The 24764-nt window shown below is 38.6% G+C and overlaps 1 protein-coding gene across 1 annotated transcript in view; it reads right to left on the minus strand.

Annotated features, from left to right (window-relative positions):
• Positions 1–8612: 8612 nt before the first annotated feature.
• The window catches only part of Pkhd1l1 (PKHD1 like 1), a 147120-nt gene continuing 130968 nt past the window's right edge, over positions 8613–24764 (minus strand). The window contains exons 71-78 of the mRNA XM_010619537.3: positions 23251–23408; positions 20946–21081; positions 17869–18213; positions 15170–15321; positions 14125–14271; positions 13601–13754; positions 9902–10165; positions 8613–8690 (exon numbers count right to left, since the gene is read on the minus strand). Coding sequence (XP_010617839.1) covers positions 8680–8690; positions 9902–10165; positions 13601–13754; positions 14125–14271; positions 15170–15321; positions 17869–18213; positions 20946–21081; positions 23251–23408 — 1367 coding nt within the window. The 3' untranslated portion in view covers positions 8613–8679. The remainder of the gene's footprint in view (positions 8691–9901; positions 10166–13600; positions 13755–14124; positions 14272–15169; positions 15322–17868; positions 18214–20945; positions 21082–23250; positions 23409–24764) is intronic.

The following is a 24764-nucleotide window of genomic DNA, read 5'->3' on the forward strand; positions in this document are numbered from 1 at the left end:
TTTGAAGCCTGATTCTTTTGCACTTCGTCTTTTTATCTTGTGTGCCATTAAAAGACCAGAATCCTTTGCTGCTGTGGACAAGAAAACCTCTGGAAACCTAAAAGTTTTGGTGAAGGAAGAGAGAATATGAATGCGCAGAAGCAAAAAAATATGCAAATTGTTCCTCAACCAATCTTTCATTTTGTATACACTGCAATGCTCAGGACTTGGAAGTCCACAGTATACCACCTCACCTTCATAAAAATCGTTGCCCTTTCAATCTCACATGCAAATTCTCATCTACTTGAATTCTATCCACATGACTGTCACCAAACTTAACCCTAACACTAACCATCAACAGGAATCCCAAGGTCCCAAATAGCTGTACTTCAAATCCTACACTATTCCGAACCCCAAGGCCAAATCTAGTGCTGATACTATGAATCCCACACTCCAATACCCGGGTACTGAAATTTCCAGACTATCACTGACTCAAACCTTAACCCTAAGCCTAACCCTAGCACGAGCTCTAATCCAGGTACTTGCATTCCTAAATTATTGCTAACCCTAACCCTAAAATTAACACTAACACTAAACAAAAAACCAATAGTACAATACAAAGGTCATGAAATTTTGACTCCATGTAATCATAAACCTAAATCAAACCCTAAGGTCAACCCAAACACTACACATTATATATACACTGCATTGCTCAGGTACTTCAAAGCCCACAGAACGCCTCATTAAAAATCCTTTCCCTAACCTTCATTCTCACGTGCAAATTCTCCACTGCTTGAATTCTACTCATATCCCTGCCACCAAACCTAACCCTAACCATCAATGTGATTCCCAAGATCCAAACACAGCAGTATTTCAAATCCTGCACTATTCCTAACCCCAAGGCCAAATCTAATGCTGATACTAACTATGAAATCCACACTCCAATACCCAGGTACAGAAAGTCCCAGACTATCACTGAACCAAACCCTAACCCTAAACCTAGAGCTGCCAGGAGCCCTGACCCAGATACATACATTCCTAAACCTAACCCTAAAAGTAACACTAACACTACCCATCAAACCCACACTACACAACACTGGTTGTGAAATTTCCACCCCATTCCTAACCCTAAAAATAACTCTAACATCTCCCTGAACCCAAACACTGCAAATTATATCTGCATTGCAATGCTAAAGTACTTGGAAGTCCAGGGTATACCTCATGCTCATAAAAATAGTTGGACTAAACTTCATTCTCACATGCACATTATCAGGTACTTGAATTCCTCTATATCACTGTCACAAAAGCTAACCCTAAACCTAAGCATCAACATGATTCCCAATTTCCAACACACCAGTACTTGAAATCCTATACTGTTATAAACCCTAAGGCCAAATCCAATGCTGATAAAATCTATGGAACCCACACTTCAAAACTGAGGTACTAATATTCCCAGACTAACATTACTCAAATCCTAACCCTAACTTAACCCTAGCATGAGCCCTATTCAAGGTACTTACATTCCTAACTCATTCCTAACCCTAACCCTAAAATTAACTCTAACACTAACAATCGAACCCATGCTACACTACACAGGTCATGAAATTTTGACCCAATTCCTATCCCTAAACCCAAATCTAACCACATCCTCAATCAAAACACTGCGAATTATATCTGCAGTGCAATGCTAAGGTAGTTGGAAGCCCACAATATACCTCACCCTCATAAAAATCCTTGCCCTACCCTTCTTTCTCTCATGTAAATTATCAGGTACATAAATTCCATCCATATCCCTGGCACCAAACCTCACCCTAACCCTAACCATCATCACATTTCCCAAGTTCCAACAAAGTGATAATTGAAATCCTACACTATTACTAACCCTAAGGCAAAATCTAATGCAGATATTATGAAGCCAACACTCCAATACCCAGGTACTGAAATTCCCAGACTATCATTGGCTCAAAACCTAACCCTAGCATTAGACCTAAGTCAGGTATTTACATTCCAAAAATCACTGCTACCTCACCCTCATAAAAATACTTGCCCTAATCTTCTTTCTCACACGTAAATTATCAGGTACCAGAATTCCATCTGTATCCCTTTCACCACACCTAACACTAACCCTATCAACATTCTACCCAAGTTACAACACAGGGTTACTTGAAATCCTTTACTATTCCTAACTCTAAAGCCAAATCTAACGCTGGTACTAACTATGAAACCAAAACTGCAATACCCAGGTACTGCAATTCCCAGACTAGCACTGACCAAAACCAAAACACTATGCATAGTGCTAACATGATTCGTGACACAGGTACTTACATTTCTAAATCATGCAAAACCATAACCCTAAAATTAACACTAACGATGAAACCCATACTAGAGTACACAGGTCATGAAATTTGGACTCCATTGGAACTGTAAATCTAAATCTAAACCTACCGTGAAGCCAAACACTACACATTATACATACACTGCAATGCTCAGGTACTGGAAAGCCCACAGTATACCTCACCCTCATAGAAATACTTGCTCTAACCATCATTCTCACCTGGAAATCAAGTACTTGAATTCCATCCATATCCCTGTCACCAAAACTAACCCTAACCCTAACCATCAACATGATTCCAAAGTTCCAAAACAGCGTTACTAGAAATGGTACACTACAACTAACCATAAGGCCAAATCTAATGTGATACAAAATATTAAATCCACACTCCAATACCAAGGTACTGAAATTCCCAGACTATCATTGACTCAAACTCTAACCCTTACCCTAACCATAGCACAAGCCCTAATCCAGGTACTTGCATTTCTAAATCATTGCTAACCCTAATACTAAAATTAACACTAAAGTAAATAGTGAATCCATAGTACGCTGCACAAGTCATGAAATGTCAACTCCATGGAATCGTAAAACTCAATCTAAGCATAATAACCCAAACAATACACATTGTATATACACCGCCGAGCTCAGGTACTTGGAAGCCCATAGTATACCTCACCCTCATAAACATCCTAATCCTAGCAATCGTTGTCAAATGCAAATTCTCAGATACTTGAATTGATCCGTATCTCTGTAACCAAACCTAACAATAACCCTAACCATCTACGTGATTGCCAAGGTCCAACACAGTGGACTTCAAATCCTACACTATTCGTATCACTAAGGCCAAACCAAACTCTGATACAAACTATGCAACCCACACTCCAATACCCATGTACAGAAATTCCCAGACCATCACTGACCCAAACCAAAACCCTAACCCTAGTGCTGCTACAATGCCTAACACAGGCACTTACATTCTTAAATCACCGATAAACCGTAACCCTAAAATTAACACTAACACCAACCACTAAACCCATACTATGCTAACAGGTTCTGAAATTTCGACCCCATTCCTAACCCTAAACCTAACCCGAAACCTAACTCTAAACCCATTCTCAAAACAAACACTACAAATTATATATGCACTGCTATGCTAAGGTACTTGGAAGCCCACAGTATACCTCACCCTCATAAAAATCCTTGCCCTAACCTTCATTCTCACGTGTAAATTATAAGGTATTTGAATTTCTTCAATATCCCTGTCACCAGACCTAGTCCTAACCCTAACCATCAAAATGATTCCCACGGGCATACACATCAGTATTTCAAATCTTACACTATCCCTAACCCAAAGGCCAGCTCTAACGCTGATACTAACTATGAAACACACACTCCTACACCAGGTACAGAAAAGCCCAGACTATCACTAACCCAAACTGTAACCCTAAACCTAGAGTTACAATGAGCCCTGACTGAGGTACTTACATTCCTAATCATTCCTAACCCTAACCCTAAAATTAACACTAACTCTACCCATCAAACCCATACTACACAATGCAGGTCATGAAATTTATACCACATTCCTAACCCTAAACAACTCTAACACCTCCCTCTACGACAAATATTACGAATTATATCTACATTGCAATGCTAAGGTACCTGGAAGTCCAGAGTATACCTCACACTCATAAAAATACTTCTCCTAACCTTCATTCTCACATGCACATTATCAGGTACTTGAATTCCATTTATATCCCTGTCACCAAACCTAACGCTAACCGTCAATCTGATTCCCAAGTTCTAACACTTCAGTACTTGAACTCCTACACTATTCCTAACCCTTAGGCTGAATTTTATGCTGATACTAACTATAAAACCCACGATCCAGTACCCAGGTACTGAATTTCCCAGAGAATCATTGATTCAAATCCTAACCCTAACTATAACCCTAGCATGAGTCCTAAACTAGGTACTTATGTTCCTAAATCATTACTAACCCTAACCCTAACATTAACACTAACACTAACTGTCAAAACCATAGCACACTATACAGGTCATGAAATTTCAACTCCGTTGGAAGCATAAACCTAAATCTAACCCTACCGTCAACCCAAATACTTCAGTGCAATGCTTGGGTACTTTGAGGCCTACAATATACATTACCCTCATAAAACTCCTTGCCCTAACCTTCATTCTCAAGTGTAAATTCTCAGAAACTTGAGTTCCTTCAATATCCCTGTCACCAAAGCTAACCCTAACCCTAACCATCAACATGATTCCCAAGTTCCAACATAGTGAGATTTCAAAACCTACACTATTCCTAACCTTAAGGCCAAATCTAATGCTAATACTATGAAACACACACTCCAATACCCAGGTACTGACATGTTCAGAGAATCCTTGACTCAAACCCTTGCCATAACCCTAACACTAGCATGAGCCCAAAACCAGGTATGTAAACATTCTTAAACCATTGCTAACCCCAGCCCTAAAATTAACACTATAACAAACCATCAAACCCATACTACACTGCACCTCTCCTGAAATTTTGACTCCGTTGAAACCATAAATTTAAATCTAAAACTAAGGAAACAAAAACACCACACATTATATATACATTGCAAGGCTCAGGTATTCCAAAGCCTACAGTATACCTCACCCTAATAACAATCCTTGGCCTAACCTTCATTCTCACATGAAAATTATCATGTACTTGAAATCCATCCATATCCTGCTCACCAAACATAACCCTAACCCTAACCTTAACCCTAACCGTCAACATGGGTCCCAAGGTTCAACACAGCGGTACTTCTAATCCACCAATATTTTTAACACCAAGAACAAATCTAACGCTGATACTTACTGTGAAACTCTCACGCCAATACCCAGGTACAGAAATTACCAGATGATCTCTTACCCAAACTGTAACTCTAACCCTAGACCTACCACGAGCCCTGACCCAGGTACATACATACCTAAATTTTTCTTAACCTTAACCCTAAAATTAATACTAGCACTAAGCATCCAACCCGTACTATGCCACACAGGTCATGAAGTTTCAACTCCGTTCCTAAACCTAAACCTGTATCTAAAACCCACCTCAACCCAAACACAATGAATTTTATTTACACTCCACTGCTAAGGTACTTGGAAGGACACAGTATAACTCACCTGCATAAATACCCTTGCCCTAACCTTTATACTAACATGCAAATTCTTAGCTACTTGAATTCTACCTGTATCCCTGTCACCAAACCTAACCCTAACACTAACCATCAACATGATACCCTAGGTCCAACAAAGTGGTACTTCAAATCCTACACAATTTGTAACCCTGAGGCCAAAATTAATGCTAATACTAACTATGAAACCCACACTCCAATACCCAGGTACAGAAATTCCCACACTATCACTGTCCCAAACTCTAACCCTAACCCTAGTGCTACCACAAGCCCTAATACAGGTACTTACATTCCTAAATCATTGCTAACCCTAACCCTAAAATTAACACTAACACTAACCCTCAAACCCAGATGTTGCCAGTTCTGTGGCTTTCGAAACGTTTTGATGTGAAAATTATTTTTGCATCTTTTCAAGAACCCACATGCAGAATTTTTTTCCATAATGCTAAAACTGCAATTATTAGAATTTAGTTTTCTAAGAGATGGAAAGTATCATCCAATGGAAAGTAAATTGGATTTGCACTAGAAACCTTAATGTTTAAGTCTTGGCACAGAATGGGGAAACCTGGGTGTCTCTCATTTAGGAATGCAGGTTTGTCACACTGAAAGGTTAGGCACTGAGGAGAGTGTGAAAGTACTGAGTAACCTGGTGGAGTTGAGTACCAGTGCTACCTGGACAAAGAAAATGTCCCTTATGAAGGGGTTTCCATGTTCTCTGAAGCTCTCATTATCAGGAAGACTTTACCTGCAGTTCCATGAAAACTGAATATTTCTGTTACACCTGTTTGCTTCAACTTTTTCTCTAATTCCTGGGCACTGCAGACCCTCCTCTCAGTTTCCTTTTCCTGCAGTCTGCATCCTTTCTAAGTAGCCCAGCTGGGTAAACTAGAATTCAGGTTCATGGGACATGCTGTGCAGATGGGTACTATGCTGTTATCACGCATCCTAAATTGCAGCCCTACAGTTAGCTGCCACAAGTTGCTTCAGCAGTCTGCTCTCTGGCTAGATTCCTCTGACTTAAATAGCAGTCTGTTGTGTGCTTTGTGTACCATGGGAAACACCTATGAAGCTGTCCATGGGCCCAGTGAAATTCCCTTCTCTTGACTTGGCATTGAGAACTGGTATCCTCAACTCCTTCCCCTTAGAAAAAGGGGTCTCCTGGCACAGTCATTTCCAAAGAACCACTCTTCAAACTCCTCCTTTAACTTTCCACTCTTTCAGACTACCTACTTTGAAAAGTGTTACGTCTTCATTTGGTACTCCATTTGTAGTATGCCTTAGCCAAATTTTCTACTTTAACTTCTGGTTAAAACTGTATCCTTGTGAGCCACAGGACAAACCCAAGCCCCTCAGACATGTGAAGAGAGGCTGCCACCCACCTCTAGCCTCGTCTCATGTCTTCCCTTGAGTCTTGCTTGAAGCTCCTGTAACATGCAAGTGCTTGTTGTTTTTCCACTCCATGCTTCATCTGTGTAATAAACGGTGAGTGAGCTTCCATTAGCGCTCCCTTGTGAGGAGACAGTCCGAACTGCTGCACGAGGGATCGTTCCCACCCTTGAGGTGGAGCCATGCCATGTGGTGGTCTCTCACCTTCTCTCTTGCCACCATACCTTCTGCTTGAATTTCCTCCTTGATCCCATGCCAAGAATCAACCTCTTGAAACTGGCTGTCATCCTTCTCCACCCTCCTAGGAGGTCCTTTCTCCCAAAGGGAAGTGTCCCTCTTTACCCCACTCCAGCTACATGCATCTATCTCTCTCATAGGCCACACGGTGTTGAAATGCTGTCTCCGTCCACCCTATACACTCGTGGAGGGTGCACATAGCTTCTTATTCCTGCGGTCTTCTCATTCACTACAATGCCTGATATTTGATGCTAAATAACTATTCGACTGAGTAAAATGCCAAACATATATTCCAAGATATGTGCATTTCACTACCTGGTAAATATAATTTTTCTACTAAGCAAGGCCAACAGTGACCAGAGGTGAATCTACTAGAAGGTGATAACACAGGAGACAAAGATATGGGCTTTGTTCAGTTTTTCTCAGCTGTCCCAAATGCTTGCTGTAGGTGACTTGCTAGCAAGTAACTTCTGAATACCATCTCTCCCTGCTCCAGACATGGCTGAAATGCCTTATTGGGATTTCTCCCAAATTAAAGATTACTTATAGAATTTTCTAAGTAAAAGTTTTACTTTTCTATAGTGTAAGAGCTTACTGCTATCTTAGCTACATTAACCTGTGGGGTTTCTTTCTGCATTCCCTATTTCCATTCCTGAAAATAAAGTTGCTCTGTTCTGTTGTTGCATGGGTTTGAAGGGGCTCCTACTCCTGGCTGTAGTACTTGCTGTGAGGTGCTGGACATAGAGACCAGGGCTTTGCACGTGCTGGGCAAGCACTCTGCCTCTGAGTTACAGCTCTAGCCCCAGGAGTGGCTCTTTTGAGCCGAAAGGAGCAGGAAACAAGCTCGCACTTCTTCCAAGATCCTGTGCAGGGCACACCCAGGAAACTCTTCTTAGAATATTAGCCCGAGTCTAGCACTCCCAGAAATGCAGGACAGTCTAAAATTCCAAAACGTCACTGCAGATCTGGAAGACAGTAACTTGGGCTGAGAAAGGTCAGAACAATCTCATCTCTCCCAAATTCTCAGAAATCAGAATGAGTTAGATTGTTGGAAGTCAGAGACTCATCAATGGATTTTTAAAAATTGCCCATTTCCATCCTGATATATTTTAAAAACTCAAGCCGGGGATTTAGCTCAGTGGCACTGCACCTGCCTCACAAGCACAAGGTCCTGAGTTCAATCCCTGGTACAAACAAAAAAAAAATCCCCTTAAAATACCTCCAATCTGATTTAAATAGTTCAAGTCAAATTCTAGCTCTAAGGAATTCTATGATTTCTTGGTAAAATGACTTGGAGGTGGCATATCTATTTCCAAATCAGAGATTTTAGGAGGCTTTCTGAGGTAAAATGAGCACACACAAATATAAAGACTCATAAGAAATTTATATTTTGAAGAAACCTGGCTTCTGTGATTAAAGCTAAGAGTACACATTAAATATTATAAAATATTTTTGAATATTTTTGAAAATGATATATAGAATTTTTATTGTTGTACAACAAAATAGTCATAAAGTAATTCTTGTATTTTTGTTCTCAGCCTATTCTTCACTCAGAACAGTCCTTTAGTTGCTTCCTGAAAAAGGAAAATAATAGTGTGATTAAAAATATGTTCTATTCATTTTAACTTTCTAAGTCTTTCAATACTGTAGAGCAAAAGTAATATTTAAAAGTTATATTTCAAAGTGTGCCCATTTTAGTTTAGAATCAGTTATGCTTCTTTTGTGAAAATGTGGAGAGCGAGTTACGATTATATTAAGCTTCGTGTGTGTATTCTTCACACTCAAGCTTTGCCATTTGATTGAGTGGAGCTTCACAATTCTCTTAAATGTAAAGCATGGTTAAGGTGGACTGCAAAGGAATAAAACAACCCAACATTTCAGTGCACTGTAATGTGGGGAAGAAGAAAGGAAGTCTGATAAAGCAGTGGGGTGTGAGCTGACCCCAGAAGGGTACTGCTGCAAGAGGTGGATGGGATGAATAGAAGGACCCACCCCTGACAGAGGGCTATGAGGATGAGGAGGCTCTTTCTGGGAATGAACGGAATAGGAAAGCAGTCCTCAAAACTAGTGTCAAAGCCCTCCATGTTGTTTACACATAGTGAGGAAGCCTTGAGGAGGTGAGATTGTGAGTTAGCACTATGGCTACACAATCTTGAGCTTTAGGAAGATACATCAAACCACAACACGGAGGAAAGACCACGACAAGGGAGTTTGTAAGCAAGGAATTCAGAAGGCCATTGTCATAGGGTGGGTGAGAAGTAAAAGTATTGTAAATGGAGCAGTGAGACTTAAGTGAGGAACAGATAGAAAGGCGTTATGGCTGGCTGAAGACGGCACAGAGCATGAGGGGACAGGATGCAGAGAAGGAAAGGCAGAAGTGTGAAACATGCCAACCTGAGGGCCCTGCAGAGATGGCACGGATCAACTGAGATGTATGGAAGACGAGAGACGCACGAAAGAGCACTTCTAGAACTGCGCCGGAAAGTGACAAGGATGGTGGGCTAAGTATATACTACGAGGGGATGCATCTGGAGGGCACTTAATAGCAATGTGTCTTTTACTGTAATAAATTTTTAAAAATCAAACATTAACCACATATTCTGATCACACCTCATATAGAGCAACACATGCTATGGATAACATTTCCAGTAGCATTGTCTTGTCTCTGCTCTTGAGGCTGCAGTGCTAGGCACAATTGCTGCACACAGACTCATTTCTTAGGAGACGTTAACCAGTACCTGAACACATGCAGACACATATTATGTACAAAATGAATGGTACTTACCCACGCCTATATTCGGAGTAAAAGCTGCAGCCATAAGTATTTCCAGAAGCAACATTCTTCCCATCAAACAGCTAATGAGAACAACCCATATCTGGGCAGATGAACCCACAGTCGAAGCTTTGCTGTGGCTGCCGCTGCTGCTGCCACTGCTGCTACTGCTAGTGCTGCCGCCACCCCCAGAGACAGACTGTGCTAGCAGGCTGAAAGGTCTAGACTCTGCCAGAGCAACAGTATCCAGGAGAAATTCAAGCTTGTAGTTTTTTCCTGGGGAGGGGGGAAAGGGAAGCTTCACAATGGTTGCCCTTCTTGGTTACTTTCCAGTAGTTCCAAGTTGGCTCTCATTGACTTAAACCTATTGTTTATCAAAGAAGTATTTTTGGAAATGGAGTCAAATAGATTGGTCCAAGTACAAACAGTGGTGGAGAGAAGATCTCCAAAAATTTCAATCTTCCCACTAACCGTGTGCAAGGGAACTGGGGTAGATTTCCTTTCTGCAGCAGTAATACCTTCTGTTTAGGGTTCTTTCCTAGAGATGGGAAGCAGGATGTTTAAACGACAGGACCACAGAGAAGGAAGGTGAGAATGCAGGACCCGAGTTCCATCCCTGCCTACCTGATTTGGTATGAGGAGACCTCAGCCCAGCTTAGGGGAGTGAGGATGAATACTAAACTCTCCATTTTATAAAAGTCTCAAACTAAACAAAAGTTTAAAGAATAGTACAACCAACACCCCTATGCCCTCACTCAAATTGAACAACTTTTAACCATCTTCCACATTTGTTCTAAGTCCAAGAGATTTAAACGATTGAGAATCTTTCTACCTTCCTACCCCGGGTAGACATCTTGGAGAAACTCTGTTAAGCTATGTCTACAGGATTAATAATAATGAGCTCATCCAAATAATTTTTAACCCACATTCTAAATCTCCCCCATAGTTTTGAGTATGGGGTAACTGATGTATTTCTCCATGACACAATTTCTTCTGGCACTACCGCTGTCATACCTGTAGTTATCACACAGAACAGGGCTTGGGATACTTGTACAACCTTGCAAGTTCCTACTCTTTTCTGTTCTCTATTATTTGTCTTTCTAAAATATCATTCTGAGGGGCTGGGGGTTTAGCTCAGGGGTTCCACTGCCTGCCTCGCAAGTGCAAGGATCCGAGTTCAATTCCCGGTACCCTCCCCACGAAAAATCATTCTGTTTCTATTCTTCCATTTTTTCTCAGGGACAGAATATAATTAGATCTTGACCACATTTGTGCTTTCACCAACAATGGCAATGTATTCTATTACTCCAAATTCCAAAATCAATGCATTTTCAGCCACTGGCAATTCATGGAAATGCTATATTTTAATTTTTTCCTTATTTCACTCTGGAAAAAAGAACTTATACATTTTTGTGGCCACTGCACTTTATATATTTTTTTATCACTTTTTGCTTGAGGATTTTGACTGATCTTATTGTTCCCTCTTGCAATATTGTGAGGAAGCACAAATTAGCTTCATGGAAAAATCACATGGAAGACAAATGAAGAATGCAGCCGAGCTCCAGAATCAGGACCTCAGCACCACGGCCCGAGGAAAGCTATTTCAATCAGGGCTAGCCAGCAGACATCTCAGCTGAAGCCCCAGATTTCAAGGAACTCATATGAGCCTTCCAAGCCCAAATTCCTGACCCATCCAATTGTGAACAAATGGAGTGGTAGTTGTTTTAAGCCATTGGACTTTAAGCTGGTTTTATAAGTAACAATAGGTACTAAAACAAGCACTAAACATTACATAGCTTGCTAGATAAGCAGCTGTCAAATGCCCTCTAGCAGAACCCCCTTGATCTAGGCTGATTAAAAATGCAATCTCTTCACTTCCTTCTTCTCCAACTCCATCACCCAATTCTCACATCCCTGTTTTCTGTGTTTGAACACAACCCCAGTCTCCTCTGCCCAAGTGGCCCTTCTTTGCTCTTTATGATGCCATAGGTAGAAGAGAACTCTGCTGCTGCGGCTGCTGCTGCACTGTCAGACTGTAGTCTCTGTTGCAAGGGGATTTCTTGCAGTGACTGATGGTGAGGGTATCCACAAGAGAGACACAAGCTTTGCACCCCACTGATCCTGCTTATTTTGGAGCCTTGCTCTTTGGAAGTGATATTTTGAGGACCTTGGTCTTGAAGGTCAGGTCTTTGCTGTAAAGTCTGCCTTTAGGAGGAGGTAGGCAACCTTCTCTTCAGGCAGCATTAGATATCAGATGCCTCATTTCCCTTAAAACAATGCAAGCCTATTATTAGGTGGCAGTTAAAAGAACTTGCAGGTATTAGACTATCCCAGGGGCTTGTCTAAGAGCATAAAGTGGAATTTTTAGCCATCTGATTATTAACAAACATTAAGTTATGGTTGCCCACTGGGTAGACAATATATCTGGTATAGGACCTTCTGAAAGCACGAAGAAACAAAAAAATAAAGGGATACAATCTTTTGGAGTTTAGCTCTTAATACATATATTTTTTAAAACAGACTGTTGAAAAATGTTTTCTTATTTTACTCTTGATAGTGATTTTTAATCAGATCTGCTGTGTGTGCATCTGTCGTGCGTGTATGTGTATGTACACATGATGATATGTGTTTGACAAGAGTGAGCAGTGATAAGAAGTAGGAAGTGTCACCATATAACCTTTTCAGAGGTTAAGGCCATGAATGGTCTCAAATGGCCCCCAAGTTGAACAGACAGACTGATGGAGGCCTGTTTCAAATATACACAACGTATTCATTTTTATTCTTTAGATACTCTACAATTCACCACCAGTAAAATCTGTTGTTTGGATATATCACATGGGCCCTAGTAAAATGGTTTGTACCAAAGGAGTAGTGGCATCAACCCAGATGGGGGTAATCTAAGAACGTTACTGTGGAGATCCATCGTGGTTGTATTTACTGTGCCGACATTGAATGTACCACTTGGCGTAGGCTTATTGGAGCCTTTATGAGAACTCCTAGAAGATGTTTGCTGTCAGTGCACATTATAATGCTCCACAGCTACTGGTTTGTGGATCTGATAGACACTATGAGTCATGATAATGTTTATGCTTTCTTCTTTGCATTCTCTTAGCGAAGTACAGCCAACTTCTACCTCAACTCCTGCTTAGGGCATTAAAGTTAATGAGCCCATCATATCTTTTTCCTTCTTAAATTTGAAAATACATAAACTAATATTTCTTGCTAGAAAGGTAATTATAGAAAAATACACAGATGGGTAAAAAGAAAATATAAATTATAATTTTATGCATAATCTCAGATTATTTTTATTGTCTTAATTTTTTATTTTAATTTCTATTTCATCTTGCACATTAAAGATATTTTATAAGCTAGATTAAATATTTTTCTGAAATGAGGCAGAGTATAATACCCTGATTTCTACATTGTATTGATTACTGTATCAAAAATTGTTTTGTTCATTTAGAGAACATTGTAATTGACTCTACAGGTATGTGTGTATATATACACACACACACACACACACACACACAGACACACACACACCTATAGTATATATATATGTGAGGTTCCACAGTAGTCCATTTAGACTGTGTGAAAGAGGAAGCGTATGGAGGAAGAAGGAATAGACAGGAAGGCAGATAGATGTGATCAAAGTATGTTATGTGTATGTAATAAAAAGCCACAAATGAAATAGATTGACAAGTCGCTCACCTGTTCCGAGAGGAGTAAGGTCTGTATAGTTGGCCCAACAGCTGCTAAATGGTATTGTTGCATTTCCACTAAGGCCACTGACTTGGTTATTACTGGAGTCCTTTAGTACAGCATTCAAAGTCAGTGAAGTAATCCCAACAGATACACAATTACCCTTCAGAAAACAAGAGTAGCAGAGAATCATCACCATTGTCTGGCCACTCACACTTCTGAAAAGATATGCCAATCTTTTATTTCCTTAAGTGCCTCGTGACAAATCTTAAATCTACAGAGGCTCCTTGTCTCACACAAAGAGTTCACAAATATGGAGAAAAGAGCACCGACTTCACTGTAAACGAGGAAGGCTGAAGAAATGAAGAAACAGTTTGAAACAGTGAAAGAGGATACCCATAAATATTAATCCAGTGTCTCACGGCTGGCACAGTCCTCCGGCTGCCAGCACCTCAGGGTGAGACACGTTGGCTCCCTTCTCAGAACGTAGAGCTCGACTCCCTGCCCAGGGACAATGCTGAGCTGTGACTTACATCCGGGTCCACTGCCTTTACTGAAGGCTGCTGAGAAAACGGCTGTCCTGGCTGCGCTGCCACTGGCTGGGTGACCACAGAGAGTGAGGACACCAGGGCCACACGATGAACGGGATATGCAGACCTTGCAACTGGCTGGGCAGTCACCTGGCAGGGACAGGAGTAAGGAAGTGGTTTTCCCACGACAAACTGTATCCCATAGCAAAGTTCAGCCAGGCTGATTGGAATGTACTTATTGTTCATTTAAAAATATGTTCAACATTCAAATTAGTATCAGTACATATAATACCCTGATTCTGCATTTTACTGATGACTGTATCATAAAATGTTTTGTTCATTAAGAACAATGAGAAATTAGATTCATTCATAGGAAAATGGATACATATTGAGGATATACTCCTAAGTGAAATAAATAAGTCACACGTATAAATACCAAATAGTTTCTCTGGTGTGAAAAACTATAATAGTACCCAAGATGCTAATGAGATAATTAACAATGTGAAATAGGAAGAAAAGGGCTAAAGGTGTAGGGAAAGTGAGAAGGGTAGGGGAAAGGGAATAAGGGAAAAGAAAAAAATATGAGAAAATGAAAAAATGGAAATAAAGTGTTTGTAAATGGAGAGGGGAGGAGGGGGTGAAGGAAGGGCATGGACAAGGGGAAAAAATGAGAACCAAGACCTGTCATGTAAAGGTACAAGATCCCAGTAATGAATGTAACTGTACTGTATACCTAAAATGTACCAATAAACTCAATAAAAAGAAAAAAAAAAGAACAATATACATTTAAACCACATATAGGAAGCATTATTATAAATATTCAAAGTAAAGCATATATGAAGTCTATAGTTTAAGAAAGATATTTCTTTTTAAAAATCTAGGTTTTTTTTTTCAAACTACGCTGTTTTCATTTTAATGAAAGACTCAAAAATAAATTAGAAAGACCCGATCCTTAATTCACCGCATGGAAGTAGAAAATAAGTTAAAATAAGAAATACACAATATTTTAAATAGCTAAAATGAATTAGTTTTAGTTGCATTTTCTTACCTTAGTCCAGCCGGAATCATTTGGGCTGGGTATAGGATTGGTAATCATCATGGAAGAAATATTAAATCCAAGAATGCTACTGATTTTTCCTAAAATTACAGCTTGTCCAAGAGAACCAGAAATTTCCTGAAGTTTGGATAATTTTGTCCGACCTATAGGGGAGCAAATATAATATTTGGATTATAAGAATATAAAATTCTGAGAACATATAAGCATTTTATTTTAGTTTTATTTGCATTATTTCATTACATTATAGAATTCTACAGCTTTTTAATGACACCTAAGAATAACATGACAGTCATATTAATGAAGCAAAGAAAATAATTCATAGAGTATTTTAAGCTGGAATTAAAAAAAAAAACCCAAGGTAGATAAAACCAATCCAAAAAACTGAATAAAAGCGTACTGAGAAAATATATCTCAATATTTTCCATGTCAGTCTTTTTCCAGAAGTACTACTGTGAATTTCTGTCTTCAGATATCATTTGAAAGTAGTACGTTAATTTTGAAATGAAAGAATAATCAGCATCTATTGCATTATCCAGATATATATTAATACATTGCTAAAGTTTTCATTAAATTGCTAACAAGCTGTTACTTGCTTTGGACATCTGACAATTTTCAAGGTTAATTGTAACACTACATGTAGTTTCCATTCTCTTTTTCTAGTGTCAGGCCGTGACGGGTATTTCTTCTTAAACCTGCTGCCCCCACAGTTCTCACTGACTTATGAAGAGGCACCTCTCTCTCCTAGTCATTCTTGTCCCTTTCTCTTCATCCCACAGACAGTAAGTAAAGGGGTCTTTCAAAAAACTGTAACCAGTGTAATTTTTGATGTTCTACAGGCCTTGCTCTGCTCGGATTCCCTGGCACCCTGCATCTTCCGTATCCAGAGTCGCGTCTTGAGCTCAAATTCCTGCGTTTCTTCCATTAAGGCTAAACCGGGAAGGTCAGGAAGCTCAGGAAGTAGTTGATGCCCTGAGCCAGTGGGTCTCACATGATACTGAAACCCACAGTCAGGGAATTTTAGGCCCTGTCAGATTAAAATGTGTCTTTTGCATGATTTAGCTTCTTTGGATAACTAGTGGGTCTGTCAGATTCCTCCTTCTCCTCTGACTTCCTCTAGGACAGTCGCCTTCTCCAAGAGGGTTCAAGTGACCTCGTCATAGCGGTACAAAGCGAGCAATGTCAGTACACTACTAGTCCTGCCTTGGCTCCACTGCTTTTGGCACAGGGGCAGGTCTGACTTGGTCTGAGCTGCTAACGGGTTCGCTCTGACACTGTGGAATGGGAAAGCACTCCTGCTGATTGCCGTCTGAACGACAAAGATTTTACCTGAAGTTCTCTTATTGCTGATGCCAAGACTGCGCCGGCCCTGAGGTCTCTTAGTCCTTTCTAATTCCTTTCTAGGACACCTAGAAACTTCCATGAGCTTGTCCTTTCTTGTTCCTATGATTGTGCTCTCAGGCTATCTTCTACCTATCTGGATAAATCTAACAATCTAAAATTGCTTTAAGGATATGGGGCAGCAGGGGTTGTGTGTGAAAAAATAAAGGTCATATATGGGAAATAAGTCCTAAGTCTTTGGATGTCCAGTGGCTGGTGTAAGTTGTGGACCTCACTGCCTACAAGAGCTCGCCAGGGATTTCTAAGAGTTGATGAGTAATCTGCATGTGTACTGCAGACCCATTTTGATAACCAGCCCAAATTCACAGGCTAAGCGTATAGGGTCAAAATGCTGACCCTGTAAATCCAAGCAAGTGCAGCACTGCAGAAAGAAGGGCTGTAGTTAGAGAGGGATCTTGCTGCAACAAAATCCTGTGCTTCCTGTTTCTTCCAACCAAGCATTCATGCACAGACTCTTTTACCATCATCAGTCTTAACAATGTCAGACCCCTTTCATTCCCAATCTCTCAGCTATAGTTACTTTCTTAAGTAGCTCTTCTCTACTAGGTCAAATCCTTTTGTTTAATTTACTAATCATTATAAAAACAGAATAGAGGCTTAAATTTCTTCACAATTTCAAGGTTCAGGTTATGGGCTGGTGAGATTCCCCAAAGCCTGGTTTAGGAGAGGCCCTGAACTAAAACTAGAAATTTCATTCGGCCAAGCTGTTCTCCTTCTAGGTATCTTCCCCCCAAAGTTAGAGTTATCACAATGATAAATGTATACTCATGGTTATAGCAGCATAACTCATAACTGCTGAAGCTTGGAGGTGGCCTTGTGTCCATCCACAGATGAATGGGTAAAGAAAATTTTCTATTTATACACAATAGAGTTCTACTTTGCCACTAAGAAGGATACATTTGCATCATTTGTAGGAAAATGAACATGCCTCGAGACTATAATGTTAAGTACAATGAATCAGAACATGAGACACACAAGCTTAACTATCTCATAACTTCTCTTATATGAGAAATCCAAAGTATAAATAACTTTTAAAAAGCAAAATAAAAGGTAGACAATAAGAAACAGGGAGATAGATGTTTTGTAAACAGGAAGAGGTTCCAGAGACAGAGGGAGGAGTGAGTGAGGGGAGGGGAATGGAAATAAAAAGAAATTTTAAATATATGCCCCTACATCCAAAGACAAATGTGAACGTTATATACTGCAAAAACGTATTAATAAAAAATTTTAAGTTATTTATGGCTGTAGACTTGGTAATTACATTCCCGTATCTCAGAGTCTACCGTTCATACCTGTGGTGTCGTTGCTTAAGAGCTTCATGGGAGGATCTCCAATCTCTAACTCAATTGTGTGTCCTGTAGATCTCTTCCTCCTAAGACTTTTCCCTTGTATTATTTTGCTGATTCGGATTTTGTCACTTGGTATTTTTAGGAACAAGGCAAGATTTCTAACCAGATTATGTGAGCTGTAAAAGTCATCTTCCGTTACAGCAGGTAATCGGAAAGAAACAAATATGACTGAGACAGTGTGGATTTCAACAGGTGTAGTTCCTTTAACCAAAAGGTAAAGCATCTGGTAGGTTCTGTCAAAATAGTTTTCACCAAGAATAGTGGAATTCAGTTTAGGAAGAAACTGTTCTATGAAGAAAGAAAAGCCAAAAAAGGATAGTTACATATATGTATCACAATTACATGCATGATTTAATATTTGTTTTGATATAGAAAATTCAAGACAAGTTCAACGTTATTATTTCACAAGAAAGTATACGTATTACAACTATTCTTCTAGAAATGACATGCAAAATTGAAGTCAATCCTTTACTATTTCTAATCATTGTGTATTAAATTAAGTTTTTAAAATCAGCTATAGACTCAATATAAGTGAAAACAAATCTGATTATAAAACCAGGAATTTACCCTATACTTGTAACACTATTTATATCTTAAGAATTTTAAAGCCCCTGTTGAAGCATTTGTAATTTAAAAAATACAAATTTAACTTAAATAGACATCTAGTTCACGCAGTTATAATTTAGTGTTTATATTTTTACCAAGGACAAATAAAAATGAAGTATGTAATAAAACATCTCAGAGGAATCTTAAACCTGAAAAAATAAATCTTTGGTTAATCTATGATTAATTCAATTCCCAGAGAGGAAAATGAATTTTGTAAAGTTGATTGAGATTATTTGAATATACATGTTATGATTTATGGCTGCACACTAACAGTGTTTAAGAGATAATAAATCCATCAACACATTGAGCCCAAGGCTGAATTTATAGCAGTAGTGAAATAAGACATGTAGCTCCTTGCCACATTTCAAAGTGAAGTTTACTAAGACAAGAAAATTAAGACTTTAGGGAGAAGAGGGAATTTCATGTGAATGTAACAGATAACAGCATTAAGAAGCCATTTCATTATTACTATAGATTTCCTTAATATATAATAATATAAACTCCAGAGGTAATTTGGCTTAAACACAGTGAATCTGACAAATATGCTACATATTTTAAATAGAGTATTCTCCCCAGCTACCATCAAAGTACACTCACCATTCATTCTTGATAACTTTCTCATGTTATCATGGCAATGAAGGAAGAGGAGATATATGCAACAGAATACTCAGGTAAGCTCAGAAATAAGATTCATAATATGGACATAATATTTTGCATTCCAAGGGCCAAAGCAAAAGTTTCACTTAAAAGCATTGCTACTGGGCTAAAGTCCAATGGTTTCCATGTCGCATATTTACTTAGTATTCCTGAGTCCCTGAGTTCAATTCCCAGGTCAGGGGGTGGAGGGATGCAATGCTATTTCATTCAAAAGAACAACAACAGCAGAAATAACAACACATACACATTTATCTGTAAATGGGCAGTGACGGTATTGTTTTAGCCCTTAGCACTTGGATTAACAATTTTCTATATTAAATTCTGCCTCAATTTGGGCTCTACCTTCCTAATTAAGAGTATGCAATACTGTATTGTCATTTTATAAAAGTTTAAAATTTATGAAAAGTAAACTGTAAATATGTGCATCCATTTGTTTGTAAAAAGTGATAAGCCCAACTCCCTTAGCCTAAGAGTCAAGATAGCACAATGGTTATGTGTGGGTTCCAGAGCAAGGTTGTTTTCAAGTCCTTTCTCTGCCTGTAACAGCTTTCAGGCTGCTATGGACTGAATTGTGCACCCTCCAAATTCATATGCTAAATTCCTGATCCTCACTATGATGACATTTAGAAATGGAGGCCTCTGAGGAGAAACTAGAATTAGAACAGATTACAAGGGTGAAGAGATCATATATGGAATTAGAGCCCCTGAAGAAACAGATACTTACTTTCCCCGTGACCTGAGAACAGAGCACGAAAGTTGCTTTGTCCAAAGAGAGAGCCCTCAACAGAACCTGACCACCTGGCGCTGAGATTTCAGGCTCTCTGTGAGAAACACATTTCTGTTGTTGAAGTGTGTAGTAGTTTGCTATGGCAGCCTGAGCAGACTGAGACAGAGACCTTAACACATTACTTCACTACCCATACCTCAGTTTATTCGTCCATGCCTACCTTCTAAGAGTATTATAGTAATGAAACATTTACAACAGTGCTTGAGATGTAGTAATGTCTCTAGTAACGCTGACTAATCATACTATCAGTAAAAATAAGACTCGCTTTTTAAATGGGAAAAGCAGAGGTCATCTGTACACGTCCTCAAGACTAGCTTTTCTCACACTCTTGCACACATACTGATGCAGTCAGTGCATAACCATGGTTATGGAGCAGATGTACAAGTGATAGGCAGCTTACGTGGAATGGAATGCCCAATGCCAGTTTCATTAGCATCCCATTTAACAAGAAGACTTAAATGAGCAGAGGTAAATCCTGATTTTGTAGATATTGCTAAGTGGGTAAGTAGCTTCTTCCATATATTTCATTTAAATCAAGTTTATTTTATCATACTTATAGTATTCAGCTTACTTTATATTGACTTTCTTGGCAATACTTCTGGTAACTACCAAGTATTTTAGACTCTGACATCCATGAAATAAAAGTAAAGGAGAGATAAAATAGAAATTCTAAGCAAAAAAATCTCTTTTGGACACAGGAATAATTAAATTCAATGTATGTGGGGTTAAAAACTTCTTAGAGAGAAAAATGTGTCCATCATGAACAAACACATATCTGCACAAGCAATCTTCCAGGACAATGTCACAAAATGAATATTTCCTAGTGTTTGGTGGATAGTGGCTAAAATATTGTTTTCTCATGTATTCATAAAAGGTTAAGGAACTTAAAATATTAATGAAACATTGCAATTAATTTTATAAGTAACTAAATTAGAAGTATCATGCGCACTGTACTTTTTAAAGGAAGTACCTGCATACAGATGCCTATTAAGTCCACAGCGTTTTTGTTGAGTGTTCCATACTGTATTTCTGGGACACACCAATGAATTGTTCACATAGACATCCAATCGCTGAAGTGTGGAATAAAAAATTCCTACTAGAACAGCCTGTTAAAATAAACATTTTTATGTTTTAAGAGACAGATAAAACAGAATGCTTATCATTTAGCACTTGAAAAAGTCCTGCAACAGTGTACACTTCTGTAAAAATATCAAAATTAAATTTTATGAATTTAGGACAAGCGTTGAACTAAAATTTAAAATGGGCTTACATTTAGCCATTGAGGCAGACATTACACCTTCACCCTTAATTGATGGTTCCCTGAAGGAGAGTGTAATATAAGAAAGAAATTGTCAGAGAAGTACCTCTAACTTAAGAAAAGGGTTCTTTTAAAAGATATTGAAGTACAGTACAGGTTTTCAATTCCAGACAAATGAGAGGGACTTAGCAGTGACAAAAATAGGTACTTAGGCTAAAACAAAAAACAAAAGACTTAAAGGCTGAGAAAAATTTGGTAATAGGACTAATACAAATTCGTCAAAATAACTGTACTCTGTGATCCAACTTTGTTCATTCTTTATATGTATATTCCTTACACATCATTCTATCAGACATGACCATAAAGTAAGGAGATTGGTTTTTGAGAGGGTACAGAAGGTTTAACGAGTAGTCTAATAAACGAAATCAGTCCGAATCTTATTTTGATATTGTCTTCAAAGGCTCAGAATACTACTAGCCGTATTACTTTGCAGTCTTCATATGTAATTTTTAAATTAAAGTCTTCTTCAGTTTTCTAAAAATCAAAGTCAAGTTCCTATCTCAGCCTAATACTATTGTAAATGCTGGCAAAAGCCACTGTGGATTTTATCTGCCTACATCCTAGAGTGAGGTAAGAGATAGTAAATAATAAAGTCTGAAGCAATGTTAGAACGTGGTAAGTGCTATGGAAAAAAGAAAAAGTAAATCAGTATAAGAAATTGGGAGAGCCAAATGGTGAGAATGACCAGGGTCGGCCTATTGAGGAGATGGGGTATTTAGCTGCCTAGAATGTTCCAGAATGTTCCAGGCAGATGCAACCTCTGAAACAAGGTAGTGACATGTCTGGTGGACTGAGGAGCAACAAGAAACCCAGTATGGCTGGAGAAAGAGAAGAAGCAGAGAACTTTTGGCTGAGCCATATGCCCATCCCTTTATTATTTTTATTTTTTTATCTTAATTATTTATTTTGGTACCAGGGATTGAACTTGGGTCCTCGAGCTTGTGAGGCAGGCAATCCCAGCCCTATTTTTAAATTTTGAGACAGGCTCTAAGTTGCTAAATTTCCCAGAGTAGGTTCAAACTTGCGACCCTTCTGCCTCAGTCTCCAGAGTGCTGGTATTACAGGCCTGCACCACCCTACCTGCCTTTGAGGACTCTGACCTTACTATAAATACCAGTAGAGAAAAGCTGCAGGCCTTGGGACAGAGGAGAGACCTGTTCTGGTATTTGATAAGAGGAGAGAATTAATGTGTTGCAGGTGTCTGGCTATTGAGGTGAAAAACCCCAAAGAGGCAAAAGTAGGAGGAGGAGGCGTGGGGAGGCAACTACCTTGATCTAGGGAAGACAGCATTGACTCCATGGGATGGGAACACTGGAAAAGGTGAAAAGTGGTCAGATTCCAGATAATTTGAAGGGAAACTCAATAGAATTCACAGATAGATTGGATGCAGAACGTAAGAGAAAGACAGAGGCCAAATGCAGTTTCCAGGTTTTATTTTGAGCAACTTTCTGGTTTAACCTTTCGAGTTGCTGTCTTCATATTCCTAACCCTCTGGGACTTTGAAGTTCCATACATACAGAAAAGAAAATCTAAGTTATAGGGCTAGGCATAGTATATAAATTTAGTGATCCCAAGTAAATTCAGTTTATAGAAAAGGCTTGATGTTGTCAAAAACATTTAAAAAATATGCTGCAATCTCTGAACTAAATTCTAGTTCTACTATACATGTATATATAGTAGCTCCATGGAAGAGTAAATATATATTCTTAATTACATAAACCGTAGGCACCAAAGTGAAGTGCATTTTTAGAGGAAGGATGTTCAGTACCTGCATATACCTTTCAATTGAGGAAACTGTTTAGGCTAATAGTATTTGCATTAATATTTTACTGAGTCCTTCAAAAATAAGCAGGGCTGAGAATGTTAGAACAGAGAATAAGATATAACCCTTAGCAGATAGAAACATGGACAAATAAATAAACTACAGTAACTCTTAAGACATTTTACCTTGCCTTACCTTATTATGGTCAACATTAAGCAACAGCAGCCGAAGATTCTGAGGACTGGTACTACTGAAGTAAACCTCATAAGATTTATTCAGAGCCACAATGCTATGAAACAGGGACAGTCTTTTCTGACATGTGTATCCTGCACACCAGCCATGGTCCTGTGGGCCTAACACCATGCAAAAGGAAAGATCAGGTTCTTTTATTTTGAGTATTAGAACAAAATATGAAGAATAACTGTATTCAGAATAAACTGCAGTGGGTGAGTTCAAGTACAAATTCAGCATTTATACCCATTAACTATCCTACCATCTGTCTACCCATCTAGAGTTTTCCCCACCCCTTAGCTGAAGAAGCAGAGCAGGGAAGCAACTTGTTCCTATTACCTTGACTCTTACACTACCCATGGCTAGAAGGGTAAATAAATGTATCCTGGAAGGTTGTCAAAGGAAATAGGAGATTTACATGTATTTCTAATTTAATAATCAAATTCAAGTCTCATGTAATAAGGAAAAAAATGCTTGATCTTTCTCCTCTCTTGTAAAATGTGAGTTTGGCTAGAGAAACATCTTTCTCAGGCTTTTTACTGGGAAATGTGTTTTAACATAGTTAATTTTTAAAAAGTGGGGCCAGTAACTGGAAAGCCTGGACATTTATTTGCCTTAATTTGTTGTTTTACTCACTCATCTGTGCATTGATTTGTAAATCCAACCAACATGTTTGCTTTGATCAAGTCTTTAAGAATCCTCGATTTGAATTTTAATTGAGTAAACTTTTGCTAAAATTGTGAGTAAGGTACTGTTGGAAGGGCAACAAATTAATGAACTGAAGCCATGTAAAAAATAAAATTTCATTAAACCCTCTAAAAAGCTAAGGGATAGTGGATGCTTATCTACTGGAGTCTAGGTATTTTCAGAACAGGAGTAACATGACTCAAAGCAAACTTCATTTTACTTACGCGTGAATGTAGTGAAATATGGAATGATGAACCTTTTTGATATTATTTATGCATCATGTTTGCTGTGTCTCATGGCTTAGTTGGGAGCATTATCAATATTGATAGCTAAGTTTCAAACAAATTTTAAACCAATGAAAACTTCTAAAGCTCAAGTAGACCATAACCTTTGCCTTAGCATGTGAAATATAAATCCTACTTATAATATACCTTCTTTGTGGGTTTCAAAAATAAGCATAAAGAAATGTCTGTAAAAAATGAAAAGTTCAGAGTAAAAAAAGCATATTTAAAAAAATAAGAATATTTGTGTATACAATGAAAGATTTAGTTCATATTTTAAAGATAAACAAAATAAAGTATTACTATTTGAAAGGAAACCTTTCAAATATTCAGTAACTTTTATCTCAGGGAAATTTTCCTTCCCATCTCAAGCACAGAGAGTATCACCAGTGATTCCTGGAACACCTTTGTGATTTTTCCATGTGATTGTCATTTACTTAATAATTTCTTTAGTCACTATTGAAAATTTATAGTCATTTTAAAGAGAAATATCTTGTCACTATTGTAACT

Source organism: Fukomys damarensis, unplaced genomic scaffold, assembly GCF_012274545.1.
Source record: "Fukomys damarensis isolate Sample0158 unplaced genomic scaffold, DMR_v1.0_HiC HiC_scaffold_5, whole genome shotgun sequence".
In the NCBI taxonomy this organism is placed as follows: Eukaryota; Metazoa; Chordata; class Mammalia; order Rodentia; family Bathyergidae; genus Fukomys; species Fukomys damarensis.